The 15,332-nt window shown below is 26.7% G+C and overlaps 3 protein-coding genes across 9 annotated transcripts; 1 reads left to right on the top strand and 2 right to left on the bottom strand.

Annotated features, from left to right (window-relative positions):
* Positions 1-513: 513 nt before the first annotated feature.
* Positions 514-3,276, bottom strand: LOC124952825 (replication factor C subunit 2). Its single transcript, XM_047503298.1, has 6 exons — positions 2,153-3,276; positions 1,709-1,976; positions 1,347-1,595; positions 1,063-1,272; positions 862-975; positions 514-690 (listed from the first exon to the last, which is right to left on the bottom strand). The coding sequence occupies exons 1-6, from the start codon at positions 2,263-2,265 to the stop codon at positions 589-591; spliced, it is 1,056 nt and encodes a 351-aa protein (XP_047359254.1). The 5' UTR covers positions 2,266-3,276; the 3' UTR covers positions 514-588.
* LOC124952823 (SHC-transforming protein 1) lies at positions 2,749-6,363 on the top strand. 2 transcript variants are annotated; one of them, XM_047503292.1, is made up of 11 exons: positions 2,749-3,043; positions 3,424-3,521; positions 3,606-3,676; positions 3,757-3,817; positions 3,920-4,093; positions 4,175-4,338; positions 4,468-4,703; positions 4,875-4,994; positions 5,142-5,269; positions 5,370-5,480; positions 5,611-6,363. In XM_047503292.1, the coding sequence occupies exons 2-11, from the start codon at positions 3,426-3,428 to the stop codon at positions 5,743-5,745; spliced, it is 1,296 nt and encodes a 431-aa protein (XP_047359248.1). In that variant the 5' UTR covers positions 2,749-3,043; positions 3,424-3,425; the 3' UTR covers positions 5,746-6,363. The 2 variants fall into 2 exon arrangements, with proteins under 2 accessions (XP_047359248.1, XP_047359247.1); XM_047503291.1 differs by having other exon boundaries at positions 2,751-3,043; positions 4,845-4,994.
* Positions 6,364-8,214: 1,851 nt separating this feature from the next.
* Positions 8,215-13,552, bottom strand: LOC124952876 (putative RNA-binding protein Luc7-like 2). Of its 6 annotated transcripts, none has more exons than XM_047503422.1 (9): positions 13,319-13,551; positions 12,945-13,039; positions 11,393-11,510; positions 11,024-11,199; positions 10,228-10,623; positions 10,094-10,142; positions 9,359-9,457; positions 8,458-9,263; positions 8,215-8,352 (listed from the first exon to the last, which is right to left on the bottom strand). In XM_047503422.1, the coding sequence occupies exons 5-9, from the start codon at positions 10,386-10,388 to the stop codon at positions 8,274-8,276; spliced, it is 1,194 nt and encodes a 397-aa protein (XP_047359378.1). In that variant the 5' UTR covers positions 10,389-10,623; positions 11,024-11,199; positions 11,393-11,510; positions 12,945-13,039; positions 13,319-13,551; the 3' UTR covers positions 8,215-8,273. The 6 variants fall into 6 exon arrangements, with proteins under 6 accessions (XP_047359378.1, XP_047359379.1, XP_047359376.1 ...); XM_047503423.1 differs by having other exon boundaries at positions 11,393-11,498; XM_047503420.1 differs by having other exon boundaries at positions 10,228-10,413; positions 11,024-11,510; positions 13,319-13,552.
* Between the last annotated feature and the right edge of the window lie 1,780 nt (positions 13,553-15,332).

Here is a 15,332-nt window from a genome sequence, read left to right as displayed (position 1 = left end):
ATAACAAATGTTAAACAATTTGTTATTATTATTATTATTATTATATATCTTCATGTATTTCTATTTTACCAAATGAATTAAACTTTTCACGAAATGTTATGAGATTAATCGGCACGATTAAATATTTCACAATTAAACTAAAAACCCGGCCTGGGTTTATGGTTTTTTTTTTTTTTTTTTTTTTTTTTTTTTTTTTGTAACAATCGGCATCTTCGATTAACTTCAGGCTGACTGCGAAAGCACTACAGCGCCATCGTGTAGAGCCTTCGTAAAAAAAAAAAGTACCAATCAAAAACCTACGATAAGATTTTTTTTTCCTTATATTCTTTTTCTTTTTATTATTATTATTATTATTATTATTATTATTATTATTATTATTATTATTATTATTTTCGTTTCATTCTGTTTCTTTCGTAATCATAAATTAGTTTTGAAATAATCGAATGAAATAGTTTGTGTATATAGATATTACATAAAAATACGTAGTGTATAATAAATGTAAAAAAAAAAAAATTTCAAAAATTATACATACATATATTGACTTATTATTATTTTTACATTTGAATTTAATTAAACTTAAGAGTTTTATTATTTCGAAACAGCTTTTTGACATAATCGAGCCAGCAGACTGTTCAATTGTAACAAACTATTAATACCATTCACAATTCCTAAGTGGGTTATTCCTATTTCCTGAAACAATAATAATAACAATAATAATAATAAATAATTTATGACAGAAAATATTCATGCAATATATTATTGTAAATTTATAATCAAATTAATTAAACGAAATGTATATCAAGTCAAAATGGCAACCCCCTTAATTATATGTAATATGTAGACATAAAAAATAATGTTCACCTTTATCATATCTAATTTTAATTTTTCATCTATAGGAAGATTTTTACAAACACGAAATATATTTCCAATCATATCTTCTGCGGAATAACCCAATTTCCATAAATGTTGCATTATCTGTTTAAAATAAAACAAAAGAGAATATCAAATAAATAATATAAGTTAAAAACTTAATTAATATGTCTTATTAATATTGAATTTTACCGTAAAAGCTTTACAAATATTTCCTTGGGTACATAATTCAAGCATTTCCTTTACCAAAAGTGGATGTGGTTCATCGCATACTTTAAAAACATTTGTACCATTTACATGACCAAATCCATTGTGAGTAGATTGTAAATTATTTAATGCTTGTCTCATATCACCTTGGGCGGTAAATACAATAGATTCTAAACCATCGTCCGTATATGAAACCTATAAATAATTTTTGTTAATAAAAGAATACTTAAAAAAAAAAAAAAAAAAAAAAAGAAAAAAAAAAAAATTACATTCTCCTTCTGACAAACTTCTATAACTTTTGCCAAGATTTGTGCATCACTTAATTTCCCATATCTTAACATGGCACAACGTGATTGTATCGGTTCAATAATTTTCTCACTATTATTACATGCCAATGCAAATCTAGTTGTGCTACTGTATATTTCCATTGTACGACGAAGAGCTTGTTGTGCTCCATCAGTCATACTATCAGCTTCATCCAAAATAATTATCTTATGTTTTCCTTTAGCTAAATTGACCTAAATTATATGATTACAGATAAAAAAAAGAAAAGAGAAAAGAGTATTCTTTTTTCTGAACGATGAATATGCACCCTTTTTTTTTTTTCTTTTTTCCTTTTTTTCCCACTTACTTTCTTCTGCGCAAACATTTTGATCTTATTTCTAACGACATCAATTCCTCTGTCATTAGATGCATTTAATTCTAATACTGCATCTTTAAATGTTGGACCTAAAAGTGAACGTGCCAAACATAAAATCGTTGTAGTCTTTCCAACGCCAGGTGGTCCACTAATAATAATATTTGGTGTATTTCCATGTTGAGCAAAAACAGATAATCGAGCAATAGTATCTTCATTGCCAACAATATCTGTAAATACTTGTGGCCGATACTTCTCAATCCTGTATTATGAAATAATACAAAAATTTTTTAAATTCATTTAATCTTAAATTAATAACAAATAAAAATACTATAACATTTTAATTTCTCATAGAAAATATGAAAACATGCAGATAGAAAATAACCTTATTTACTGAAACATCAAATCAACGAATGATATGTGAAACATTTAACCTACCAAGGTAAATCACAAGATTTGTTAGATTGATCTTTATTTTTTGTATTATATCCACTCGTAGATGGTAAAATTTCTATTTCCATTATATCATCGGTATCATTGTCTTGTGTCATTTTTAAATTTCTTTATTAATGTCTATACTATTGTTACCGGTAAAAAAACCGCGGAAATAAGATTGAAACATTTGAAATGAATTCTATTATATATCTAAGCTATGATTGGTTACATTTTTTATACAGTTCGTCTATATGCGCATAAACGCAATTTTACGTTACCAACCAATGAAGATAGAAACTATGAAAATAAATATGAACTTCGATGATCAAAAAAAATCCTGTACTTATCGTAAATTTAATTAATTTATTATTTTAATTAAAAAAAATTATCGAAATAATTTCACACGAATGAAACAATTGAAAATAATTTCTTGTGTAAATGAATAACAAAGGATAATTACATTGAAAAAACTAAATGACCCATAACGTCTCTGATTGGTCGAAATCAAAATACCATGTTGCATCGTCGGCCAATTAAATTTAATCTTTAAAAAGACAATTGTTGACATATCCCTTTAAAGGGTTTCTAAAATGATACAACGATTTAACAGACACACCTGATTACACCATATGGCAACACTGGGTGTGATCATTCATCAAGATTTGTAAAACGATAGTGATACTTGAATTTTTTAATTTCTTTGACAGTTTAACATAATGACGTTGTACCAGTGCCTCTTAATAATATCTGTATATTCCTATATTGGCATAATTTAACTAAAATTAATTCTTGGAATAATAACATCTTCGGATGCACAATTTCTAAAGAATTTCCTTGTATTATTTTAAGTGTCATCAATGTATCAACATTCTAAATAGCAGCAATATAGATTGGGTAATATTTTTAATTCTTTATTTATAGAAATATTTTCAAAATAAAGTTAATCGTCATTATTATACCTTTATTTGTTTGTCATTTAATTTAAATAATTCTATTGTCTAAAGTTCAATTCTATGAAACAATAACAAGTACAAGTACAAAGTTCACTTCTATAAAACAATAGCAAGTATACATTTTTTTTTTTTTGGTATGTCAATCATTTTAATTCATTTTATATAAATTTTAATTATACCTTTAATGTTATGTAACGAATATAATATTTCCAAAATTGATTTAATTTTTTTTTTTTTATGCATTACACATTAATTTATTAATTTGATTTTTGTTCATATATTTTGTAATTTATTTATTATTTATATAGATTTTTTTTTTAGGTATGGCGACGGGTGGTAGTTTTATAAGTAAACCAGCTAGGGGATGGTTACATCCCGATCATTTAGTGAGTAAAGAAGGGATTAGCTATATGGTAAAAGTAAGTTATTTATAATAAAAAATTATTTCTTACAAAGAGTTATATAAATGTACTTATTAATAATTATATTATTAAATGTAATAGTATATAGGATGTCTCGAAGTATATACTTCTATGAAGAGCTTAGATTTTGAAACGAGATCATGTGTTGCTAAGTAAGTAATAAAAAAATATTAATTCATTCTTATACGTTAAATATTTTTAATTTTCTACAATGAACCTTCTTTTTTTCTAGGGAATGTATAAATAGAGTTTGTGAAGCTGTTGGATTAAAATCAGCTGATAAAAAAAGAAGGGTAAAACATTACAAGTTAATTAATATGTGTAGAAAAAAAAAAATATTTATATATATATATATATAAATTTTTGTTCACATATTTTTTATTTTTATATTATAGGTTGATAGAAAAGTTTTAAGAGCAATAGCTGATAAGCCTCGTATGGAGCATGCAGGTACTAACATCAATTTGACAATTAGCAGTAGTAGTTTGTCTTTAACTAATTTAGAAACTGGACAAGTTATCGCAAAACATGACATGCCACGCATATCTTTTGCTTCTGGTGGTGATACAGTATGTATTATATTGTTAAATAAAAATAATATTAAAATTAATATATCATTTTTATAAGGAGAGTATACTTTTTTATTATAGGATATATTAGATTTTGTTGCATATGTTGCCAAAGATATGCATGAATGGCGTGCGTGTTATGTTCTGGAATGCGAAGGTGGATTAGCGCAGGATGTTATATCTACGATTGGTCAAGCATTTGAAATAAGATTCAAAGAATTTCTTACTAAACCAAATTCATTGCAGTAAGTTTGTAATTAATTATTTTAAAAAATATTTACTATTTAGAAAAAAGAATAGTTTATTATTATTATTATTATTATATATATATATATATATATATATATATATATATATATATATATATTTTATAGTCCTGTATTAAATGGTATGAGGGAAGCAGATAGAGATTATTACAACGATTTACCAGGAAAGGTACCACCAGATATTGGTCCACCACCAGTACCACCTTTACCTAATGCAGCATCAACATTACCAAATTTAAAACATCACTCTACACAAAATCAAATAACACGTTGTAATCCACAAAACTCTATATTACATGATACTTGTTCTATTGATAATAATAGACAACTCCAACAATGGACAGGTAATTTTATTGTAAACAAAAAATTGTGTTCATTTTATATGTACTTAACATACTGATCGTTATTTATATAATTCTCAATATTATTATTATTATTATTATTATTATTATTATTTCTTTTTTTTTTTTTTTTTTTAAATACAGAAACTGGAAATTTAATTGATTTAAATGCAGATGGAACTACCTCAAGTTTTAATCCAGCACACGAACACAATTATATGAATGACAGTGTCATACTTGCAAATAGAGACAATCATCGTGAAAACACATCACTTTTTGATGTTTTCGATATGCGTAAGTTAATATATCTAATATTTTTTTTATTTATTTATTTATTTTTTCTTTTTTTTTTTTTTTATAATATTATAATATTAGACAAATTATTAAATATTCTATTTTCTTTCTATTTCTTTTTCTTTTCTTTTTTTTTTTTTTCCCCAGAACCATTCAGTTCTGCTATATCAGAAATGAATAAATTAAGTCCACGTTCGCAGAAAAATCAATTAAAGCAAGAAATATGGTTTCACGGCAGTGTCAGTCGCGCTGAAGCAGAATCTATGCTCATGAGAGTGAGTATAATTTAAAAATAATCAAAATAAACTATAATTTTTTTTTTCTTTTTTTTTATGCGAAATTTACGTGTAATATAATTTCATTGATCTAAAATAGGATGGAGATTTTCTAGTTCGTGAATCACAAGGGTCACCAGGTCAATATGTTCTTACTGGTTTAAATAACAATACACCAAAACATTTGTTATTGATAGATCCAGAGGGAGTTGTAAGTATTTTTATAATTAGAGTTAATTAAAGTAAAATCAACAAGTTTATATATCTTCTTTTCTCTCTCTCTCTCTTTGTTATTCTTTTCTTTTCTTGGAAATAATATGAAACAAAAATACAATTTACAGGTTCGCACAAAGGACCGTGTTTTTGATAGCGTAAGTCATTTAGTTAATCATCATTGTGACAACTTATTACCTATAATATCAGCAGACAGTGTCTTAGTACTTCGCCATCCCATTCCTAGGCAAACAAATTATTGATTCTTCTAATTTGCTTTCCTATATGTAATAGGATAATAATTTTGATAATCCGAAAATCAGTCAATGCGCTAATGCGTAAAGGAGAATTTTTTTTTTTTCTTTTAATGATGAAATATCTATTCATTTAATTTAAAATGACCTCCTATAATTTACAGTAGATCTAATAACTAATAATTAACCTTTACGTATTAATAGTTTGTGCGTGAAGGTGCTTGATAATTCAGTGGCATAAATAGTATAATAGATAATTATTAAGGTTATGTAAAGGAAAAGAAAAAAAAAAAGAAAAAGAAAAGAGATCTGATATATCATTTGATAAAAAAATTCATAAAATATCAGACGAATAATTTATATCATAATCTTATATATTTAACACTTCGCATTTTTATATTTCTATATCGTAATCCAACGATATTCACAAAATAATATTGAATTACTGTGTATATGAAACTTACAGTAACTGTATTTGATTTATTTCAATAATTCTTACATTATTACACATCAATATTATTAAAGGATAACAAATAAACTTAGCCCAATTTGGCCTAAAAATTAATACTCTCAGAAGACTGGTTCTTTTTTTTTCTTTCTTTTTTTTTTTTTTTTTTTTTTTTTTTTTTTTAAATATATATATATAAGAAAATTACTTGCACATATTTGTTGTGTGTCATCAGTTTATTGTTAAAGAAGCCTAGAAAAGGCACGATTTTTATGAAATACTTATATTAAGCATATTTTATTGCATATATATATATATATATATATATATATATATATATATATAATATTTATCTGATTTATAAGTTCTTTTTTCTTTTTTCAATTACATTAATATATTTAAAAGCACAGCGTTGTTTAAAAATATACTGCAAGAAGTTTGAATGAACATTGGGACCATATGAACCACAATTTATTCCTATAAATTAATTTTTGCATTGTAATTATCACTTTGTCCAAAATCAAATATAACGATATCTTTGAAAAATTTTATTCAATCATTTATAAAGCAATTTATTCGGCAATATCAATTTATATATATATATATATATATATATATATATATATATATATATATATATAAAGACAATGGATAAACATGAAATTTATAAGAATATAATCTAACATTTTGCTTTATCTCTTTTATTTTGCATATCTTGTTGTCTTTTTCTTAACTATAAAATCTAAGTAATAAGAAAAGCTCATGGCATTATACAATTTCTTTCTCATCATGATACGCAAATGACATTAGAATCTTCAGAAGTTCGATATATAAAACTTGGAGTTAAATCTTTTTTACTGAAGACTTCTTTTTCGTATATGAGGTCTCGTTATTACAATACAACTTGTAACAAAGTAATTTTTTTTTTTAAACCTTAATTTTCATTCATCCATTTCACCACCTATATATACTAATTTATTTATTACATTTTCATCTTAATTTATTAACTACCATAATAGTTCCTCTTATTCCCTTCGTAATATATTGAGAAGCCATGATGATACCCAGCAGTTAGTAAAAAATAATAGTAATTTTTTTGTTTATATAATTTTGAAAACTTTTTTTAATTAATAGAATAATCATAATATGATATCTCTCTTATATGTGGTATCATTAAATCAGGATAGAGACTATGCTTGTTTTAATATAGGTATGTGCAAACATATATATATATATATATAAACGTATAGAGAAGATCTAAAATGTATCGGATACTTAAAATTTATTTATTTACAATGGACTAAATAGCTAATTTAAAAGTATAATTATATATATATATATATATATATATATATATATATATATATATATACATACATACACTAATATAACCGGGTAAAAATGAAAAATATATAATAACTTTGCAGTTTCTAATTTACATATACATATACGTATATACATATACATATACATATACGTATATACATATACATATACATATACGTATATACATATACATATACGTATATACATATACATATACATATATATATATATACAACCTTTAATAGTTTCTTATTGATTAACAAAAGCAGAACGTAGCACGAATATGTCGATTGTAATATTATTATTGAAACTATATAAGTGACATACAAATGCTTCTTCATATATTCATATCCGAAGTGGATCACATCTCATTTATTAATATTTAATATACGAATTATTTTATTAATTTATTTATTTATGTTTGTTAATTTATTTTACACATAATCTTGAAAAATCTGCATATATATGAAAAAAAGGGAGAAAAAAAAAAAAAAAAAAAAGAAAAGAAAAGAAAATACTGTTTTAAAGTAAATCATTAAACATTATTGTGTCTCTCTCTCTCTCTCTCTCTCTCTCTCTTGCTGTGCATGTGTGTGTATATGTGTGTATACATGTGTGTGTGTATGTATGTATGTATGTATGTATGTATGTATGTATGTATGTATGTATGTATGTATGCATGAATGTATGTATGTATGTGTATATATATATATATATATATATATATATATATATGTATATATATATATATATATATCGAATTTTATCTCTTCCGATCGTTCGATGCACTGCGTCGAGATCGAGATCGACGGCCACGACTGCCACTTCGCGAACGTTTCGATCTAGAACAGTTTAAGAAAGAAAAGAAAAAACACAAAGGCAAAGAGAACGTTTTCTTTATTTGATTTTGCAGAAATAATCAGGATGAATTTTATTTTGATACCAACCTCTTCCCTCGACTACGACTTCGAGATCGTGACTTCCTTCTGTCTCTATCTCTATCTCTGCGATCACGATCACGATCACGGTCACGGTCACGGTCGCGTTCACGATCACGGTCGCGCTCGCGATCTCGGTCACGATCGCGTTCACGGTCGCGATCACGGTCGCGTTCACGATCACGGTCACGGTCACGATCACGATCACGATCACGTTGTTCACGGTCGCGATCTCGATCACGATCACGATCCCTTTCTTTATATCCCAAACCACGTCCCCTATCCGATCTATCACGGTCTTTATCACGATCCTCTCTATCTCTATCTCGTCGTCTATCTAATAACGAGTCACGTTTTTCTTTACGCCTTTCCTCAACCGTTTTCTGTAATTCCGCCAGCTTTTCTCTTATTTTGATAAAACCAAGATGTAACTTTCCACCAAAATGATCGGCCAATCTTCTGTCGTTATCATGTATACCAAGATATGCGCTACACACTTCACACACTCTCAATTTTTGTTGTTGGTAACTCGATGCTGGCATACTATTTCGATATTCTTGCTCAGCCTCGTTCTTTTTCTTACGTAGTTCATCGATTTCACCCATCAGCTTCATAGATTCCTCAACAAAACCTTCTTCCCCTAGCTGTTCAGCCTTAGCTAATTTCTTACCAATCTCTTCGGCAAGAACATGTACATTGTTTGCTTTTGCTGCAACCTCAGCGCTCAATTCTTCTTGTGTTTCTGCTAGACGTTGTTTCGCTTGTTCGGTACGACGATCGCAGTCCGCGATAAAATTTTGCAGATGTTCCATAGCCTAATGACAATCCATATTTAAAAGATTTATTGTAAATATATATATATATGCAATTATTTTACATCAACTAGATAATAAGGTAAGAGGTTACTTACATCAATATCATAAAAATGATCCTTTTTCTTTTGTGCCGCCTCATAGTCAGCCCGTAGGGCCAAGTCGTGAATCTGGGGGCATTCTCCCAGGTCCATGCGCTGCGATTTACAAATTAATTCATATTAAATTATTATATCTTCTTAATAAAATAATTGTTCTTATTTTTATATATGTATATATACATATATATATATATATATACACATATATATATATATACATATATATAAATATATATACGTATAATTAAACACCCTTTGCGAGACTTCAGTTAAGAAATCTTATTTGACAAGAGCATGGTTGTTGGGTCTGCTCTGGATTTCATGTGAAATTAGTTTGAATTTATTATTAAAGATAAATTGTTTATCCAAGATCTCGGACAATATATAAAATCCCCCAAAGAGATAAAACCTAGGCAAAGTATTCATATTTCGCTTCTAATATTAAACATATCGCCTTTATTTATGATTCCTTGGATGAAATCAATATTTTATGTCAATACTCAATTTAATGAGTACCATACAAATAGGGATATATTTATTACTAAAAGTGAGATACATATACGCACCCATATATTTTTAAAAGGAGATGATCTAAAAATGTTTCAAGACGAACTTATAAACTATTGCACTTGCACTAATGCGCTATTAAGAACGCATATGAAAAATCGCTCTCATCGGTTGATTTTCAATGGGTAAATTAACAATGTAGTTTTATACATAGAATTCACTTACAGAGTGGTAACACCTCTCCGCCTGACACGACAATGCGATGACAATGACGCTACAATCAGCATACACCTTCAGTTCACATGTTCATTTCTATGAAAGAACTTATATCCTAATAGTATATTACACTATTTACGTACGGCACGAACTGCCTTGCGAGACTGCTAAACGATTTAGAAAATCGAGTTGAATACGTACATCCAATGCTGAGGGGAATTTTGCTAATGGAACTGGCACGTTGTATAATTCCGCTTAATATTGTCTCTGCTTCATGCCATCTCTCACTTTTTCTTGTGGACATTTTATGTTTTGCAAATTGCCAATATCTTATTATTCCCACATCGAATTTATGATAAAAGGAAAGTTTTTATACGTTAATTATTACATATACATCAATATATATATATACATATATACATATATATATATTTTTCTATTAGGTTCATATTAATGATGTCTGTACTCTTAGAATTATTTTAATTATCAATTAAATCGATCATAAATATAGAGACCTGAAATTCAATACTAAATATCCCCTATAAAAATACACATGTATTCGATTAATTGCGTCATTCTATAGTTTCATAAAAAAAAAAAAAAAACAAAAAAAAAACAAAAACAAAAAAAAGAAAGTGCAACTTTTAAATTACTCATAAAAAATAAAATAAAATAAAATAAAATAAAATAAAATAAAATAAAATAAAATAAAATAAAAGTAAGTTAAGTAAAATAATAAGGATAAATAAATGAATAAAAATAAAAATAAAAAATAAAAAAAATGTAAAGGAAAAATGATCTTGCCTGAGTTTTGTATTGAATAATAATAAGTTAAAGTATATTAGATCATATATTGAAGTCAATTAGATTTGAGAGTTAAAAATCGAAGAAAATATACACTATTTTATGTTTTCATGGCAATTAGCAAGTCTTACTTACAGATCAGTGCTTCATTTCCTGTACCCATAATTCCAAGGTTGGTTTTTCATATATATACTTAAAATAAACTTCATTTTCTACCTGCCATAAATGGCATTGTTAGTAAGAAGCGACTGTAAGACATCATCGCATGAATCAGCATGATGCTACTCACCAACTTACACGCCTTTCAGGGTCTGGGAATATTAAATGCGGTACTCAGCGCCTCACCAACCATATATATATATATATATGTATAGTGGTAGAGAGGCTGAGACATCCGCTCACCATATTTTTTTGTCAATCAAATTAACACCTAATACTTTAATTATGTAATAATAATCAAATTGTATATGTAATACGTACGTCCTTTTCGCTTTCAGTACTTACAGTAACGCGCATGTGAGAGTGACAAGTACAACACGACATATGAGCGGACAATACTCGCAACAATATTGTACAATGGATCAGATTGACTTTGCTTTTTCCAGAGACTCTGGAAATAGAACTGTGGTTACGTTGGTATTAGTGGATCTGAATATCATTACTTTCGTGCGCATTCGTCGTTAATATTTCATTTCGGTTTGAACTCTGAGTAGTTAGCCAACGCGTTACCTTCGATGATAGAAATCACTAAGGGTATTTGTTAACTGTGAGATACATATTATTATCATCAATATTAAATTATATACAATGCTTTTCAAATTGATGAAAAAATACAAAAAGATAATATTAATTAATCTATTTCAATTCTAATTGGATGTTTATTATTCATGATATCGCTTCTTTTTTTTCTTTCTTTCTTTCTTTTAAGATAAAAAACCTTCATGAACATAAAAAGTAATTATAGATATTATTTTACATGTAATATACTTATTATACTGACATATCTGGATTATTATTATTAAGATATTGAAGAAGAAAAAAAAAAATTCTATCTCTTTTTATTTAATAATTGTAAAGATAAAACATTAGAAGAAATTGAAAGTTTTATATACCAATGTGTTTCACATAACAAACACCCTTATGACCAATTCGCACGATATGACAATGAAATGCGCGAAGCAGTGGATGTTGCATCATACAAGTACATAAGAGTATATATTAAACTTCTTAAGATTTATTATATATTAATGTGTGCATACTTAATATTCTGCACTTGGTAAATATCAAAAAATACATAATCTAACTACTTTTTTTATTTATTTTCTTTTCTTTTTTTTTTTTTTTTTTTTTTTTTTTTGTTATTTTTATTTTATATTTTTTTGTTTTATTTATTCTTTTTTTTTTTTTTTTTTTTTAATTATTTTGACTATGTCATCATATAGCAACTATTGTGCTAATAAAATATATATATATATATATACATATATATGAATGTATATATATATACATATATGTACATATATATATATATATATATATATATATATATATGAGCTATAAATTATTTTAAAATATATTACTACCCTGTGCTACAAAATCTCTCGGTGCTAATATAATATAATAATTTGATTCTCAATGAAAATCTTCAGGTACAGAAATATCAAAACACCACTGTACTTGTACGCTTATAAATTACGATAAGGAGAGGAGGTTTCCTTATAATCTAAATTTGTCAACAATCTTAACAAAGAAGCACACCACCTAGCAAAATGAAGGCATAAGATTGATTTATTGAAGAGAACGTAAGATATTAATGGAAGAATTTCTTTTCTTTTTTCTTTTTTTTTCTTTTTTTTTTTTTTTTTTTAATAACAAAAAAAGGACTCACATTAAATTCAACACGTAGAACTGATTAAACTGATAGAACTGATTAAAGATCAATAAATTAAACAAGATCTTTATAAGAAACTCATATATGCTTGTATTTATGATATATGTTATGCCAGTGGTGTGCTATATTTTAATTTCGAATTAGATAATTTCACATTGTACTCACCGTTGATGAAAGTATCTCGTGTGGACAGCATGCCAGGAGAAAACTCTTGCAGACCTTCGGATCGGAGTATTTCACTTGAAATTTGTTATTTTCACCTATAGTGAAAAGAAAGAAAAAAAGGGAAGAAATAAATAACATTTGAAAATTTTCCAAGCTCTCTGTGTGCATATATATATATATATATGTACGTATTATGTATGTATGATTTGTGTATATATGTATGTGTGTGTGTGTGTGTGTGTTGATAAACGATCAATATGGCTTCGTGTCACCCATCTTGTGTCGATAATTAAGTTTCATCCGTTCATAGTTTAGATTTAGTCATTGGAAATAACAATAACAATTTAATGAATAATGTATTAAATAATACCTACCATTTCGACCTGTTCCCATTAATTGATCGAGCATAGCTCGCATCTGGTCGTGTGCCGTCATTTTTTTCTCAGTATTACAACCTTCAGAAACGCACAACGAACGAACAGAGAACCACAGCCACGCCACCGATTTCGACTTTCGAGATATCATCAAAATATATCGATCCGTTAAACACGAAGTATATACTACATTGAGATTTCACACTCACCTATTAAAATACTTTAACACTGGAACTATTATAGCGACCTCTATCCACTATATTATAGTATCTCTATTATTATTTTAATAGAGTAATATTTCTAGTATATATATATATATTTTTTTTTTCTTTTCTTTTCTTTTCTTTTCTTTTTGTGAACAAATCGAACAATCGTATAATTCATATAATTAAAATAATTATCATGCTACGTATAAAAATTCTTTTGGGGAACAATTTAATAATAAGTATTGTAGTCAATTAAAAATAAGGATTTATGTTAGGTTGGAAACTATGAAATGGGCGTTGAATAAATAACTAAACAAGCCCGTTTCATAGTTTCCAACCTAATATTAAACTTTAGTAATTTTTTTATGCAGTTGGTTGGTACCGAATGCAAAATAGTATTAAGAGATTTTTATGAAGAAAAAATTTATGAATCTTTTTTCTTATTTCTTTTTTTTTTTTTTTCTTTTCTATTAAATATCAATTTGACAGCCATATAGTATTTTTAACTAATTCGAATTTGACCAATGTAGTCGCGAAAAATATTCAATTGAACGTAGCCATATTTTATTCAGACATAAGAATAAATGTTTTTCTTTCTCTCTCTCTTGTTTTATTTATTTTATTTTATTTTTTTTTTTCTTATGAATATAAATTAGGAGAAGGGTCAATAACTAATTAAACAAAAAAAGAAAAGTTACTCATTGTTAAATTTATCTTTGTATGAACTCAGCTTTAATCGGCTGTAATATGGTACACAGAGAGACCTTTTGTATATTCATTTGACTTACTTGCTAACTTTGTATTCGAAGACCACAGCGATTACAGCCGATCATAGCACAGTGGACATTTTGGATTTTTTTCTCTTTTTTTTTTTTTTTAAACCAGCATGTAAGGACATATACGTTTAATTGATATCGTCAAAATATATAGTACCTTATCGATCCTTAATATTCATCGATAATAAATGAAATATATATATATATATATATATATATATATATATATATATATATATATATATATGTATATACGTATTCTCTTTTGTTAGAAAATGGAAAAGTAAATGAACAATGAAAAGAAAGAAAAAAAAATAGAAAATTAATCTGAGAATATTCGAACGAGTTATTACTTTTTTTGTCCAAATAGAACGTGAACGTGATTAGAAAAATATTTTCAAAAATGATATTTCATTAGAAAAGATCGTCGCGTAGGTAAAAATTCTCTTTGAATCAGTCGATAAGGTAGTGATATCACGTGATCGATCGTTACCGTACGTCGATAAATGAAAGCCATTTTCTAGGTTATTTTTTTTTTTTATAGATATCTTTCGTCTGATTGTGTTAACGACGTTTCTTTCGAACTGAATTTTCTTTCTTTGTTTTTTTTTGTCTTTTTCGTTTTGTTCGATTTTTAACGAACATATGTTAATATTTAAGTACATGCTTATAATTTTCATTTAAGAGCGATTTAATAAGTAACAGCATATTCGATTTGAAAAATCCGCGGAAAACAATTTCTTTTTTATTTTTTTTTATTTTTCTTTTTTTTTTTTTTTTTTTTTTTTTTTAAAATAATTCGCGAATTTGTTGGACGAAAAAAACTACAACGACAACGACAACGACAACGACAACGACAACGACAAAGACAATGACGACGACGACGACGACAACGACGGCGACGGCGACGACGACGACAACGACGACAAATCGAATAAGCTGTGTGTCGATGTTTTGATAGAGAATAAGGGATTAAGAAAAAAAAAAAAAACAAAACGTAAAGAGAAGAAAATGTACGCAACGATAGATGTT

The sequence above is a fragment of the Vespa velutina genome, chromosome 11, assembly GCF_912470025.1.
Source record: "Vespa velutina chromosome 11, iVesVel2.1, whole genome shotgun sequence".
NCBI lineage: Eukaryota > Metazoa > Arthropoda > Insecta > Hymenoptera > Vespidae > Vespa > Vespa velutina.
This window is presented reverse-complemented; position numbering and strand designations above follow the sequence as displayed.